The following is a 14,489-nucleotide window of genomic DNA, read 5'->3' as shown; positions in this document are numbered from 1 at the left end:
CAATTAAGTTGTGGACCTTTACATTTAACTTAACATATATTAAGAAAGTAATTTTGACAGACGTCTAAACGCATTTCATATTTTTTCAAGAAAAATATGTTAATTGCTTGCGAAAGTCAGGGTACCGCCGCTGTACCGCATAGTTAATATACAAATACATATAAAAAGTTAATTCTAGTAAGGTAGACAAATATTGTATTACTTTTGAATTAAAAAAATATAAATCCTTTTAAATAAAGAAAATATGATCTCGATAATATGGATATCTTGGTAATCCGAACAACTCTTGGAACGTAATTGTTCGAATTATGGAGGGAAAACTGTGTGTGCACTCACTCATGCATTTATATATAACTTTATATATTGTAAACAATTTTATTTTAATTAATTAATTTAATTTTTAATTAAACGTTTGTTTAATATTTTATAATACATTCTATATTTCGACTCTCCCTGAGAGTCATCATCAGGATTACGATCAGATAAATTTTGGTAGCGTGTGTGGATCAAATATCTTATTTGCAAATAATTTACCTATAGCAAAATTATAGTGGTTTGTAAGCACAAACTAAGAAATTATAAGAACTTGAACAATTCGGTTCCGTATAAGTGACAAAAAGTAACAAAAAACTTGTGGAAGATGTTCGTTAAGTGTATCGGATCTTTAGCGAAAGGATTTTTTTTCTAGCTTCAAAAGTCAGACAAAAAAAAATAAAATACTTAATGACATATTTTTAACTGACTGTAAATATCTTTTTCTATTATATTCTGTTAAAAACTAAAAACGAAACTAAAAATCAGCTAAATTGGAAGCGTTAAGCGTTCAAATTTGTGCAATTAAATACAACAAAATAAAATTGAACCGAAAAAATAAAATTGTTTTTAAATTCAACACACAATGTTCGTTTTATAGCGCAAAATTTATTAATAAAATGTTTGCAGTTCATTTTGGCAAAAGTTATTTTGAAGTGTTGGAAAAAATAATATTTAAAAAAATATTTAAACTAATAATTGAACAATATTTTCTTACCTTCTAGTGGATTTACTAAACCGGAAGTATGCCAATCAAATTCGACCGTAGGTATGTCAGTGCTTTTCGAACTCTGAGATTGTGATCTGTCCTTGCTGTGTTGCAGTTCATGTGTTAAAGTTGATGATAGCGATTTAGTAGGCTGCAGAGGATCATAACTTAAATTAGCCGCAAAACGTGGCATTGATGAGTTCCACTTTTCACCAAAAAGCTTTTTCAAAATATACATTATTATCATTAGTACAATTTATTTAAATATAAAATAAAATAAACAACTTACAATATTTCTGCAATCAATACCAAGTGACTTAATCAACGCATCTCTCATTTGTGAATTCACCCACTGGTATTCCAGTGCTTTTGCTGAGTCAATAGAGTGCAATTGCGGGTTAATGTTGAAATCTTTTCTTGTAACATTATAATCTAAACATTTTTCCACTGATTTTGGAAACATTATTTCTAATACATGATTTAAACGCTCGTTTACGTTATCTAAATTTAGATTTAATTTTTTTTCAACAGTTTGTTTTATATTCGTTTCTAGATTATTACTCGGCACCTGATTAGAGGTTGAATCAGTGAACTCGCCAAAGTCATCATCACTGCCATCCGCATTATCTGAATCATCTGCGGTTATAGTTGAAAATCCATCTTCTAAAACTGAGCTTTTATTTTTAGCAAAGGTTTTTTGAGTTGTTGAATTTGGAGAGTTTATTTTTGAGTTCGTGATTGATGGTTGGCTATAAAATTGGTCAAAATCTGCTTTAAATGTAATATCGTTAGATATTGGTGTAAAAGGGATATTATCATAAGTGGCATCTTGAACATTTGAGTTCGCTTTATCAAAACATGCAAAATCATTACAATCAATATTTTCAATACTTTCTACAAATTCTATATCATCTATTTCTTCTTCCATTATATTTTTATTTTGTACAATATTTTCATTGTGCAAAACACTTTCATTTAGAGGAATATTTGCATTGTGTTGAAAATATTGGTTTTGCAAAGTGTTTTCATCTGCACTAGTCTTCTTGGTGTTTTCTAAAGCATGTATCTTGAAAAAGTCTTCTGAGTTTTCATCAATGTTGAAAATTTTTCTCTTTAGATTAATATTTTCATCATCACTGCTATCATCCAAGATATCTTCTAAAATTACATTGTTTTTTGTACAAATAACCAAAGAACTATTATCCATGTTTGTAATTTTTTCTTTTTCTATTAAGTTATCATCGATAACACTACAAGGCTCTTTGGTTATATCTTGATCTAAGCTTACATCAGCGTTTCTAGCGACTATACCAATACTGTCTTCAATGATATTATTGACTTCTACTGCAGCATTCTTATTTGTTACAAGTAATTCATCAGTAGTAATTTTCTGAGTACTGACTTCATTTTGCATAATTTCGTATTCATCGAAACACTCATCGCTATTGGTTTTATTCGCAATATCGTTACTATTGTCGATGGGAAGTTCCACCTTTGTGAAAGACTCATGCATAACTGTTTTTCATAGATTATAGTTAATAATAATTTTTGTACATAATTTTGTTTCTTACGCTTACCAATTTTGAATGGATCGCAGTAGTCATAGTTTGTCACATTTGGATATTTTGCTTCAATTACATTTAAATTTTCTTGATGTAGGGGAGTTACTGGCAGCGACATTACTAAATATAAAGTTTTTTTTTTGGACTAAACATAGTAATTAATTTTCTTATTTACCATTGACGTTTAAGGTATCATCATTTAGATCTTCTTCTTCAGCTATTGCAAAATCTCCAAATTCATCATCCAGATTGTGAGGTGTGGGAGGCAAACCGGAATCATCCTCAAAGTCAATTGGCGGAGGGGTGGTGCTCAGCAAAGGTGGTATTGTAGGCACATTTGCCATATTTACTTAATATAGTCCACAAAATATAAAACGGAAGACTTCAACTAAAATTAAAAATTATTAACATTGAAAATTGTATACACACACATCTCCAAAATAATGTATGCACTAAGTTATTGTAGAAAATTGATTTTACTTTGTTATATATTACAGTTTCGATATATTTTAAATTTATCTTATAACTATTGTTATTAAATATATATTATTATTAAACCGAACTCAACGATTAGAAATAAATTTTCCTTTTATTTTTATAAATTTTACACCAATTTCGTCTTCATGAGTTGTTGTTATTCGTCAGTACTAGTGATGAATAAAATATAAGTAGAGTAACGAGTAAACCACAATTCCTATTCAGTAATTGCGTACTCATCATCCATACATATATACACAATATAATTAAAATAATTGCCTGCTTTACTCAATACATATATATAGCAATGTTATTAAAAAAGGTTCACAAATTATTTGATCGCAATAAATTTGGAAAATATATAGGAATATTTTGAAAATCCAACGAAATTTTATGATAAAGTGCAATGACTTTTAAATTGTCAATTGAACTTGATAATATGCGAGTGTATTTTTAAAATTATTTATTTATCCCATAAGAATATTATCTCTATATTTTTTTGCATATGAACGCAGCATGATAAATGCATAATTTACTTTCAGTTTTATACAATGTTTATTTTTAATATGTACGCCCATCAAAGAATAGTGCAAAATTTAAACATGCAAATCTATATATAAGTATTCACAATTTTATATAAAAACCCAGTAATGTGTAGTCTTGATGTATGATTTAGCCAATTGAACGGGATTTCTTCAAAATGAATATAAAAATAGTTCTAATCACCTTAGGATTGCTTCTTGTGACAGGTGAGCGATATTTTTTATGTAAATGTAATTACTATATTTTGATGTATAACAAGGGTGTCAAGCATTTTCAACATTACAACCATTCGTGCGCAGCCGTTACAGTCTTCGTTTACGTTTTAAGGTAGCTAATGAATCAAATAATAAAAATGATGAAACTGCATCTACGATTAAACCAGATATGGAATTATCCACAGAAGTACCTATTAAGCTTCAACAAAAAATTTTTCGTACCACAACTGATTATGATTACTACGGAAATGGTGAAACGGAGGACTTAGATAACAAATAGATTTCAACAATATAAATTTCAACATGACAAGATATTTTAGATATAACTTTTATTGGAATATATGTAAACATAATAAAGTTTAAAGTTTATGACATTGAACTGTATAGTAAGTTTTTGTGTCCATGCACTTATTCTTTGCTTGTAGAACAGCTGTGCAGTTTTAAAAATATAAGTGTGTGAACAGAAACTATTTAAAAAGTTGATCAGTAATATTAGAAATGTTAACTAATATAACTCACAAAAATTTTAAATTTGCATATAATATACTCAAGCAATTTGGTGACTTGAGTCACGGCAGCAAGATGCTTGAGAGAGACGGGTGAGCTGCAAACGTACATACCTATACACTAATCTGGTTTTGAAAAAAATTGTTTACGTTTAGCTTTGCAAAGAGAGCTTTTGCAATCAGGCCGTTCACAGCGCAAGTCGGAGCTACGCAATCGGTGAAGAAAAAAATGGTATATTAATAAAAAATTCTTAAGATAATATATTTTTTTAAAAAGAATTAGAGCAAATTTGAAGTGAGCAGAAAGCATTCATTTGTATATAAAAACTAAGTACATATTTATGTACATACACATATTTAAGGTAGACTTATTTGTGAGCACAACTTATCGCTTTAATATTTATTTTCATGGCAAAGGTTTAATCGCAATGATAAGTGAATCAGAAAACTTGTTTGTAATTGAGCTTTAAAATTGAAAGTATTTGATTCGCACATTGGTATACAGATTGATATACAGTACAAAACGTGATTATATTATTTTAACAATTTAAAATGGTAGGACAACAAATTTGTTTGAGTATAAACCCATAACATTTTCACTTTTTAGGCTAAACTATCGGAGTCAGAACGCATTGAGCTTTTACAACCATTAATAAACGCAGGCTGGTCACTTGTAAATGGACGGGATGCTATATACAAGGAATATCTTTTTAAGGACTTTAATCAGGCTTTTAGTTTCATGTCAGGCGTAGCTTTGCTTGCAGAAAAATTAAATCACCACCCAGAATGGTTTAACGTTTACAACAAAGTTCAAATAACTATGTCCACACATGACGTGGGCGGATTAAGTCTGAAAGACATTAAGGTTGCTAACTACATGGAAGAACAATCTAAAAACTTTATTTAAAATTATATATTACAAATTTCATAGAAATTTTACTTCTCAAATAAATATTCTTATAAATTACAAAGTGCATTTGCTTAATATTTTATATTCCGCTTTTTCCAATACGTCTGGTGAAGAGTCATCTAGAATGTATCCAATTGTTTTAAAGAAAGACATCGCATTAATATTGTTGTTCAATACGGTTAATATTACTTTTTCCAATTGCCAATGTTTAGCACAATTCTCTAATGTCTCCATCATAAATTTTCCTAGCCCCTTTCTTCTATAAGCAGTTTCAATTTGCATTTCATAACTGAAACAATAATATTAATAAACCGAGTTTTTCGCTTGATTTATATCATTTTTACCAATATATTACACTATTTCCATAGTCCATATCGAACCGGAACATTGCGTATGCAACAGGTGTGTCTTTAAATTTAGCTACCAAGTAACGAGCCCAGTTTTTATTAAGGCTTGTTTGTTTTACCTAGAAATATGAGAAATATGACATTTTTTCACCTTAATACTAGCTATGTACTACCTTCGGTTGCCAACCAAGTTTAAGTTCCTTGTAAAATTGGGATACATTTGTTTCTGCTAGTTTGAAAGCCCACTTAAGGTCCTTTGAATTCATATCAGCTTTGGTGCGGCAATAAAACGTATAATTTTCGGTATTATATTGATACTGTAGTTCTCCTAAGTATAGAAGAGGATTCTTTACTTTTATTGCCTTTTCCACACATTTTTGCTGTTCTGCAGTTGTAGGTTCAATATTGGGCATATCGATTTGAGAGCAAAACGAAGGGCAGTAAATAATATACTTTAAAACAGATTTTTATAAAACAATGCTTAAAAGCAAACAAAGTTATTATTGGTAAAGTATTTATATATCGAATTTAAATTCCTTGTTAACTTTTATGCAGTTTTATTCATTTGCTTAATAAACACTGCACTTTAAAAAGCAATAACGTAAAATAAGCGGGAATAGTTATTATAGTGATGCCAGACTTATCACTACCTATAGATTTTTTAGCACTAAATTTTATTTTAAATAAAAAATTAGCTTCTACAAAAGTTTTGTTGCCGAACATAATAAATGAAAATACTGTAAAATAAATGAAATACTGAATATATATTTTACATGATTAAGCAAACTAAACTGATTTAAATGTTTATATATATTAATTTATATACTTATTTATCATATATTATTTGTTACAATATACATTTTTTATACGTGATGTGATATTATTACCCAAATAAGGAACGCACAAGTTTTTTATATTATTAAAAGGAAAACATATGATTAGCAAGCAGCAACAAATTATTATACTAAAATCCCAAAAGAGAGTAATTTGATGTTATCGTGGTAAGATCACATGTATTCAATACGTGTGCCAAAATGTTATAAAAAATAAAGTTTCATAGGCGATTTCAACTCTTGAAGTGTTCTTTGGAAGATATTCTTTGGTATGTAGTGTGTAGTTTCTTTTCCAATGTGGAAATCAAAATTTCTTTTCAGCGAATAACTTTGTTCGAAAGTTGTCGAAAGGTACATCCATACCAAAGTAAACGCTTGCGAACGAACGAACTTATATGAACAATTAATAGAAATATAGGTAAGTGGAAAATTGCAGTTTATAACTTTTAAAAATTACGAATATATTTCTATTTTATGGGAACCAACAGATCAAGACTTGCAACGGGAATTTTCTGAAGAGGAGCTTATAAAACTTTGCCGTAACGTGCCCTGTCGAGTAAATATGACACGCTGAAATGCGGTAAATATTTGTTACGAAAGTTTACTTATGCAGGTGTGATTTGAAAATAAATTTGTGAAGGCAAAAGAGGTAAATCGCTACAAAGAAAAATGCGTTTATGAGGATGTTGATATTTTGCCAAAACAGAAATCAGAATGGAAACCAATAAAATAACGCAACATATTGCATTTGAAATATTTTTAAATATTTATGGATAATTTAGCAAATTTTAGTTATAATTATGTACAAAAGTAATATTAAATAAATTGATTAAAAATTTACTCCGTCATTTTCAATGTTTTGAATATTCCAATTCTTCTAAGATCGTGAAAAATTCTACGATATTAAACCAGTTGCAGAGAATCTCGACCAAAAGGAGATTAACTTTTGTATGGGAAATCTGAGATTAAATAACGAAATTAGTACTTAAATTTCGATTATTGCTTCAATTTACTTTTAATTTCACAATGTAAACGGCCTATTAAAAGTATTTTTAGACTTTTTGTAATCAGTTTTTTTTGGATTTGATCATTTTCCTTTCATTTCTAATTTTCTGTAGCCAAACATAATTTTTGTAAATATTAAAATATTAAATAGCGAACATGTTTCATAAAAATTTATTCAGTTCTATTTATTTATATAAAGATATCAAAACAAAATGCGTTTTTCATTTTAAAAGATTTATTTTACACAATATCGAAATATTTCTTTGCATTTTATTTGTAAACAAAAGAAAGTTTTTTAAAGTCTTTTTGGCATATAAATGTATATCAGTTGCACAAATGAGCTCATTATAATGTGAACGTTTTCTCATTTATATAAATGAGCAAGTGCCGATATAAGACAGTGTGAATGTGGTATAAAAGAGAATTACATCATCATATTTATTAAAGTATTTATATATTAATAATATAAAGAAACCACAACTACAATAAAACACTAAAATAGTTATATATCAGCATTAGAACGATTAAGTATACATATAAAAATATTGAACGATAAGTATATATATATAAAAATATTGAACGATAAGTATATAATTAATTCTATTTATACAATAAATATATTAGTAATATCGATTAAGGAAAAAAACACTGCAGTCTACTGTAACAATATATATGTTTATATATATATATATATATAATTGCTGTTATAATCGCTGTAATTCTAACAAACGTCCGTATTTTCAAAAATTTCGTTAAATACTCCAGAAATTTCGTTCAACATATCAGTAGCAAGCATGCCACGTCTATGTTTCTGATAAGCTTTGTAATTACATTGTTTTACAAGGTAGCTAGCAGCAAAGGCAGCTAAAAATCCCGGATTTGATTGGTTAGATTCTAAACACCAATGAAAAAATATAGCCAACGAGCCACATAACAAGTCTCCTTGTCCACCGCATCTACGACCTGAGCCACCAGTAGGCATTGTATATATTTCACCTGTAATGAATTTGTTGTATTGAATTCAAAAATAAACATTTTTAACATACCTGTGCTCGGCAAATGTATTTTATCGACCATACCTTTTTCTAAAACAATTACACCTCGGCCTAATCTATTAGTATATTTAAGTCATTTTAATTTATTTAAAAACATTTATACTGTGCATACTTGGACATTTTTTGTTTTTTCTCTATATCATTATTGCTAAATAGGCGTTGAAACTCTATGGCATTTGGAGTTAATATAATATTGCGTTGACCACTAATTATATCAATATTTTCATTTAATAAAAACAAACCATCAGCATCAATTATCAGTGGTTTATTTATTTTGAGGCACATATTGATCAGGTTTATAACAGTCTTACAAATATTTGGATCCCTGCCAAGGCCTGGCCCGACAACCTAAAATTTAACGATTATTTTACATTGTTAAAACAAATTTAAAAAAACATACCAATACATGCAACCGTTCTAGCCAAGGTTCAATTTTTTGCAATGCATCGTCAACATCCAGCAGAGGATGCACAATCAATTCTGGACTATATGATTTAATACAAGCAGCCGCTTCTCTCGAACAAAATACGTGCGCTAAGTCTGCACCAACTTTCAGGGAGGTATATGCTGCAAAGTAGGGTGCACCAGTATACTCCAATGAACCTAAAAAATATTTATACATATATACTATAATTAAAATAAATTAAAAAATAATGAACCTCCAATAATTCCAATGCGGCCATATTGACCTTTATGTCTATTGTCATTTAACTTTGGCACTATTGTAGTTTTAGTTAATTGTATTAGTTTATTAGTTTGCACTGGAATTTCTATAAAGTTAGACATCGTTCGATACGGATGTGCAACTGCCTTAATCGTAAACCGGAGCAACAAATTATTCATTTGTCTAAATTATTAAATGCAGTAAATAAATTTTCACCACTTTTAGGCAGCCCATACAGTATCCCCACAGAAATGCAAGAAAATTTTTAGTTGTAATTTAATATTAGCTTTTCTCTGAAAAATGTTTAAAAGATAGCAAATTTATAAATCATTAAATAGAAATAGCAATATATAAAAAATTTCAGTAATATATAAGTAATTTTAAAGAGTTATTTATCTGCAAATAAAAATGTTTATTTTTAAAATAGTAATTAGTATATTAACGTTATAGCTTAAAATTCCTTCTATTTTATAGCACATATTTATTTTGTTACAAATATAATAGTATGTTAGCTTACCATCGCTTACTTAGTAAGTGTAATTTACTAAGTAAATTTCGAAGAGCTTCTTCGACCTTCTTCGCTTTTTAACTTACTTAAAAATATATTAAGGAAAATTAGACCAAATTGTAAAATGCAACGCTTAAAAATAAATTTCCCACAACGGAAATTACCAAAATTTGATATATTTATCATATGTTTTATAAGTAAAATTTAAACCTGCGAATATTTGTTCGTTCGCAAGAATTCGCTTTGGAGAGGATGCACCTTGATTTAACGTAATATATAGGGATAACAAAATTATTGAAAAATCTGCAGGACAAACTGTCACGATTTTTTAAAATAAATTATACTTAATGTATGTTCATGCTATTTCGGTACGGTGTGTTCGGCGGTACTTAATAACAGTGGGATATTACAGAAGTATTTCATACGACTTAAAATATCGCTTGCTACAGTATTCCATACAACTGGACTGCAATGACTGTAGTTTGAACGTGCATAAAGTATATATCTGTTGTATATTTATTTCTTGTTAAGAAGCACCGCAATGTACCTACTGCATATCTTAATTACAAATGCACCTTCTGGATTTATAAATTAATTTCATTAAACTTAATTCTTCACTAAATATATGATTTTAGTTAACATATTTTCAAAGATCGTTGGTGATGAATGTTTGGCGGAATCCGAATCAACTACATGGCCTGTCCATGAATTCGCATAATCATTACCCCCTTTTTTATTCGATACAGTTTTATTCATAAAACATATAAATTGTTTTTCATTGTACAGATTTTATCGATTGAGTTTTCGCAATGTAAACACTTAATAATATACTATAGAATTTAACAAGTATAATGGGATTTTCATTCGTTTATTTGCCAATTCTTACATAGATATCTTTTTCGTTCCTCTTTGTCTTTTTTTTTGTGCTCTTATGAAGCACCTCGACTTTTGTTCATAATAATGTATGTATGATTACCTGCGTAAATGTGTTAAGTTTGTAATTGAAATAAATTCAATTTATTGCGACAAATCATACACAATCTTATACTATGTTCAGACAGTTAAATTTCGTAATTTCGTAAAAATGAAATTAAATTAATTTCAAAAGTGTTCATATTGCCCTAAATTAAAGAAATTATATATTTTTTGTTTATAAATCGAATGTTAAAAATTACATGAACACCATTTGTATGTGGGAAATTTTAAAAGTTGATTATTATAACTATAAGGGTGGAATTTAATAGTTTTAGTAGGTTTAGTGGATTTCAGGTATGTGAATTATTATTTTTCACTCCATTTTAAATTAATAACAGTTACAGTTTTTTCTCTACATTCAAATTGAAAAATTTACAATACTCTCAAAATATTTTCCAGAGTCATTTTTTAGAGTCAACTGTTACTGACATTAATTTGGGGCGGAATAAACACTTTCGAAATTAACTTAATTTCATTTTTACGAAATTAAGGAACTTTGGGTGTCTGAACATAGAATTATTGTATCATATACCACATCATAGGAAATCTAACTTGCAGGAATGGTCGGGTTCAATTCAAAGAAGATTTCTGTCTGGCAGCACTTGTAATAAAATGTCAATCTGAAACAACGCGACGACACAAACAGAAAAATAGACAATACTGGCTACGAAGTCGAGAAGTGTGAAAAAGCGCGAAAGTGGCAATTTTATATTATTTCTATAAGAATTAATAAAAATTTATTAAGAAAAGATCAGTTGTGCTGATAAGTTATAATCAAAATAAATGAATTTTATTGTTCAAATTGAAATACATTTCGTGTTAATTTAAAATATTAATTTTGTACGGACGCTCTTATGGATTGATTATATATGTAGTTATTTTCCTGCAAGTTTTCTATGCATTAGAAAAGAATAAGTTTAATTTAAGAGTATATATATAGTAAATTTTATAATGCCAATTTGTAAGCGTGACTTTGGAAATAATCCTCCCAAAAGCAATGACACTTTTCATGACAACGAAGAAGTTTTTTTCTGCGAGGTAACAAAAGAGATCTTCCGGGAATATGAGTAAGTACTTATAGAGCGTGTTCACGAATAAAAAAAAAAGTTTTACAGAAATTATTAACTAAATTTTCATTTGTATTGTCAAATATATATTTTTGTTGATTTGCAAAAAAGGCATACATCTTTAAGCTGGTGCACCTCTTTTATATTCTCTCTTTCGTCATATTCTTCTCGCTCCTTACCACCATTAATTGTTGGTTATAATGCTCATTTTATGCTTAAAGTGCGTTAAAATGCATTGCGGCAAGCGCGGGATGCTTCGACATACAGCTGCTACTTTTAAGAGTTGCCAACCACACTCGTAAATAATAAAACCTATTCATATGTTGTATATTACATTAAACACGACTTACACATAAGATTAATTATCTCTTTATTTTTTTTGGACAAGACATTTACAACAAATTAATACTTATTGTTTACAATAATAAAAATAATTTTTTAATATGGAAGCGTATTTTCGTTCCATTGTATACATGCATTGCATATGTTTTAAGAAAATCACGACTAGCTTAAACAAACTCTTTGCATTCCAGCATAGTTTGCTATGGAAAGTAATTTTTATTAAATCTTTCATTACGATTTTATTCAAAACAAAACGAATATATTCGACTATTTTGTTTTCTCACTAAGTGAATACTGTATCTTTATCTATCATTAATAAGATAATGTCACCTTATGTTATGTGGAAAATTCCTATACATACATAAAATTATTTGAAGTGTAATGTCAAAGGTATTATATTATAATTGCTATAATCTTTTAGCAATTTGTATAATGTGGCTTCTACATTCCGCCAAATTCCATTTCATCTTTTACTCTTTTTAATTTTTTTCCAATTCTTTTGCCATTCATAAGTTTTGAACACAATTTTCCAACTGCTCTCCATAATTTGTTTTGGTGTCACTTAGGACATTCGAATCACCGAGTAACTACCTTTTGTTTATATAAAAAAATTATTTTTCGATTACCATTTACATCAGTTTTTATATAGAATTTTATATATTCCACAGAGATTACTTCAGACATGTAATGATGATCAACTCGACAGTTTGGCAATGTGAGGCCACTGGTCGAGAAAACCTAACATATGCAGAAGCTCTGAAAAGTGAGCGCAAATATAGAAGAAAAATGGAACAATTTAAAGATAGTTTGCGCCCTGTTGTAATGCTAGTAATTGAGGAGGCAAAACAATCCTCTATTGGATCACTTCATTCGATATTGTCGAAGTTTTTAAGAAGAAGATTCTTTTTAAATGAAGAAATTTCAATCTATAATAAATCAAGTGATGCATATAAAGTTATAGAAATTATCCCGCCAAAGGGGACACCACCTGAAAATGGTGTGTATGATGATACTGAAGAAATTCAATATAGGGTAAAACGGATAAAGCAACCTCACACAGAAACTGTAGTTCCATTTAAAAGCGTACGTCGTCAACAGTTTGAACTAACATCAGAAAATTTACATATGTTTATTCGAAATAATGTTAGTCGAATAGAAGGAATATTACGACCTAATCCAGAGTCTTATAAAACTTATATTATAGATCGAAAAATTATATTTTCTTCAATATTCATTGGTAAAATGCCATACTTTACACCGGCTAAGATAAAAAAACCTAATGAAGAAAACAACAAAAAGCAAGCATCGATAAGTAATTATTTAATCAAAGATGAGAAGAATAAAAAGTCAATTCTCGATGAACAAGCAAGGATTGAAAGGGAAAGAATGGAAATAATTGAGGCAAAAGCGAAGCTTTTAAAGGAAGAGAAAGAACGTGAGAGACTAGAAAAACGTGCTAAACTTATGGAAAAAATAGAAGAGGAATGTACGGAACTTTTAGTAAAGACAGACGATTTAGAAAGGAAAGATCAGCGTTTGTTACCAAAATTCACACCCATTACAACCATTATTCCGAATAAACTTTTGGGTGATGCTTTTATGTTACGAGAATTTATGCATACATTTTCTGGTATCCTTTCTGGCGCTGAGGTATTTCGCGGCAACTTAAATTTTATGGAAATGTCTCGTGCATTCACGGCACGTGAAGTGGCAGGACCACTGTCAGATATATTGCTGGTACTAATAGGGACTATTTTTGATTTGCAAAAGGAAGAAGAAGAAGATTGTGCTGTGGAATATATTATACAACATCAAAAAACCTTGAATAATCAGGAACCGTTAGTGAGCATGTCGGAGGCAAGTAGAACACATATCTACTCAAAGAGACATTTTTCATTTAAGATTAATGAATTGCCTCTTGACTCTCTTACGGTATCTGAAGTACTTCGTCTACATATCTTGTCGTCTGGAGCATTTGTTAAAGAAAGAGCTGAGAAATGGCGTATAGCATATCGCAATGGTTATAGCAACTCTGAAGATCCAGGATTAATACTTCGGTTACGGTTTCCACATATTTTAAGAGCTCTAAATATGTACACCGTTTATCATTTACCTTTTGCAGATATAATGCGAGTTATAAACTGCCTTATGTCTCAAATATTAACTTATTCGAGCACTATAAATTTAATTGAAGAGCGCATGGAACAAATGGCAAAAGCTCGATCAGAATTACGTATGCTCTCAATTAAAGAAAATAAACGACAAACTAAAGTTCAGTTAGATAAACGCGAACTGATAGTTAAACACAATCAGCAGTTTTTGGAGCAAAATGATAAAAATGAGAACCAGAGAAAAGAACTAGAAGAAAAACTGAATAAGAAAATAGCAGAATTGTTAGCGCAGTCGGAAAGAGAGCATAGAAAACATGAACAAGAAGTGGAAGAGTTAAACACAGCGCT

General features: G+C 29.2%; 5 protein-coding genes across 5 annotated transcripts in view; 2 read left to right on the top strand and 3 right to left on the bottom strand.

The window, feature by feature from the left end:
* Positions 1-1,004: 1,004 nt before the first annotated feature.
* Positions 1,005-3,055, bottom strand: LOC119675756 (aftiphilin-like). Its single transcript, XM_038086961.1, has 4 exons — positions 2,759-3,055; positions 2,599-2,703; positions 1,311-2,536; positions 1,005-1,241 (listed from the first exon to the last, which is right to left on the bottom strand). Exons 1-4 carry the CDS (start codon positions 2,925-2,927, stop codon positions 1,005-1,007), a joined length of 1,737 nt encoding a protein of 578 aa, XP_037942889.1. The 5' UTR covers positions 2,928-3,055.
* Positions 3,056-4,271: 1,216 nt separating this feature from the next.
* Positions 4,272-5,284, top strand: LOC119686047 (pterin-4-alpha-carbinolamine dehydratase-like). The gene is made up of 3 exons (XM_038100505.1): positions 4,272-4,417; positions 4,481-4,556; positions 4,932-5,284. Exons 1-3 carry the CDS (start codon positions 4,317-4,319, stop codon positions 5,229-5,231), a joined length of 477 nt encoding a protein of 158 aa, XP_037956433.1. The 5' UTR covers positions 4,272-4,316; the 3' UTR covers positions 5,232-5,284.
* On the bottom strand, positions 5,269-6,179 carry LOC119686043 (N-alpha-acetyltransferase 40). The gene is made up of 3 exons (XM_038100502.1): positions 5,755-6,179; positions 5,579-5,700; positions 5,269-5,523 (listed from the first exon to the last, which is right to left on the bottom strand). Exons 1-3 carry the CDS (start codon positions 5,992-5,994, stop codon positions 5,289-5,291), a joined length of 597 nt encoding a protein of 198 aa, XP_037956430.1. The 5' UTR covers positions 5,995-6,179; the 3' UTR covers positions 5,269-5,288.
* Positions 6,180-8,056: 1,877 nt separating this feature from the next.
* Positions 8,057-9,334, bottom strand: LOC119686033 (ATP-dependent (S)-NAD(P)H-hydrate dehydratase-like). The gene is made up of 5 exons (XM_038100491.1): positions 9,134-9,334; positions 8,875-9,077; positions 8,587-8,822; positions 8,466-8,530; positions 8,057-8,415 (listed from the first exon to the last, which is right to left on the bottom strand). The coding sequence occupies exons 1-5, from the start codon at positions 9,315-9,317 to the stop codon at positions 8,141-8,143; spliced, it is 963 nt and encodes a 320-aa protein (XP_037956419.1). The 5' UTR covers positions 9,318-9,334; the 3' UTR covers positions 8,057-8,140.
* Positions 9,335-11,408: 2,074 nt separating this feature from the next.
* The window catches only part of LOC119675755 (bromodomain adjacent to zinc finger domain protein 1A-like), a 4,636-nt gene continuing 1,555 nt past the window's right edge, over positions 11,409-14,489 (top strand). The window contains exons 1-2 of the mRNA XM_038086960.1: positions 11,409-11,688; positions 12,699-14,484. Of these exons, the coding sequence (XP_037942888.1) occupies positions 11,573-11,688; positions 12,699-14,484 (1,902 nt within the window). The 5' untranslated portion in view covers positions 11,409-11,572. The remainder of the gene's footprint in view (positions 11,689-12,698; positions 14,485-14,489) is intronic.

This window comes from Teleopsis dalmanni, chromosome 2 (assembly GCF_002237135.1).
Source record: "Teleopsis dalmanni isolate 2A chromosome 2, ASM223713v2, whole genome shotgun sequence".
NCBI lineage: Eukaryota > Metazoa > Arthropoda > Insecta > Diptera > Diopsidae > Teleopsis > Teleopsis dalmanni.
This window is presented reverse-complemented; position numbering and strand designations above follow the sequence as displayed.

Coding starts and splice junctions, on each gene's coding strand:
- LOC119686033 (XM_038100491.1), bottom strand. CDS start 9,317: ATGAATAATTTGTTGCTCCGGTTTACGATTAAGGCAGTTGCACATCCG. Junction 8,531..8,586: donor AAAAAACAAAAAATGTCCAA/GTATGCACAGTA, acceptor ATATACTAATAG/ATTAGGCCGAGGTGTAATTG. Junction 8,416..8,465: donor AATACATTTGCCGAGCACAG/GTATGTTAAAAA, acceptor AATTCATTACAG/GTGAAATATATACAATGCCT.
- LOC119675756 (XM_038086961.1), bottom strand. CDS start 2,927: ATGGCAAATGTGCCTACAATACCACCTTTGCTGAGCACCACCCCTCCG. Junction 2,537..2,598: donor CTGCGATCCATTCAAAATTG/GTAAGCGTAAGA, acceptor TATGAAAAACAG/TTATGCATGAGTCTTTCACA. Junction 1,242..1,310: donor GTATTGATTGCAGAAATATT/GTAAGTTGTTTA, acceptor ATTTTGAAAAAG/CTTTTTGGTGAAAAGTGGAA.
- LOC119686047 (XM_038100505.1), top strand. CDS start 4,317: ATGTTAACTAATATAACTCACAAAAATTTTAAATTTGCATATAATATA. Junction 4,418..4,480: donor AAGATGCTTGAGAGAGACGG/GTGAGCTGCAAA, acceptor GTTTACGTTTAG/CTTTGCAAAGAGAGCTTTTG. Junction 4,557..4,931: donor AATCGGTGAAGAAAAAAATG/GTATATTAATAA, acceptor TTCACTTTTTAG/GCTAAACTATCGGAGTCAGA.
- LOC119686043 (XM_038100502.1), bottom strand. CDS start 5,994: ATGCCCAATATTGAACCTACAACTGCAGAACAGCAAAAATGTGTGGAA. Junction 5,701..5,754: donor AACTTGGTTGGCAACCGAAG/GTAGTACATAGC, acceptor TCATATTTCTAG/GTAAAACAAACAAGCCTTAA. Junction 5,524..5,578: donor GGAAATAGTGTAATATATTG/GTAAAAATGATA, acceptor TTATTGTTTCAG/TTATGAAATGCAAATTGAAA.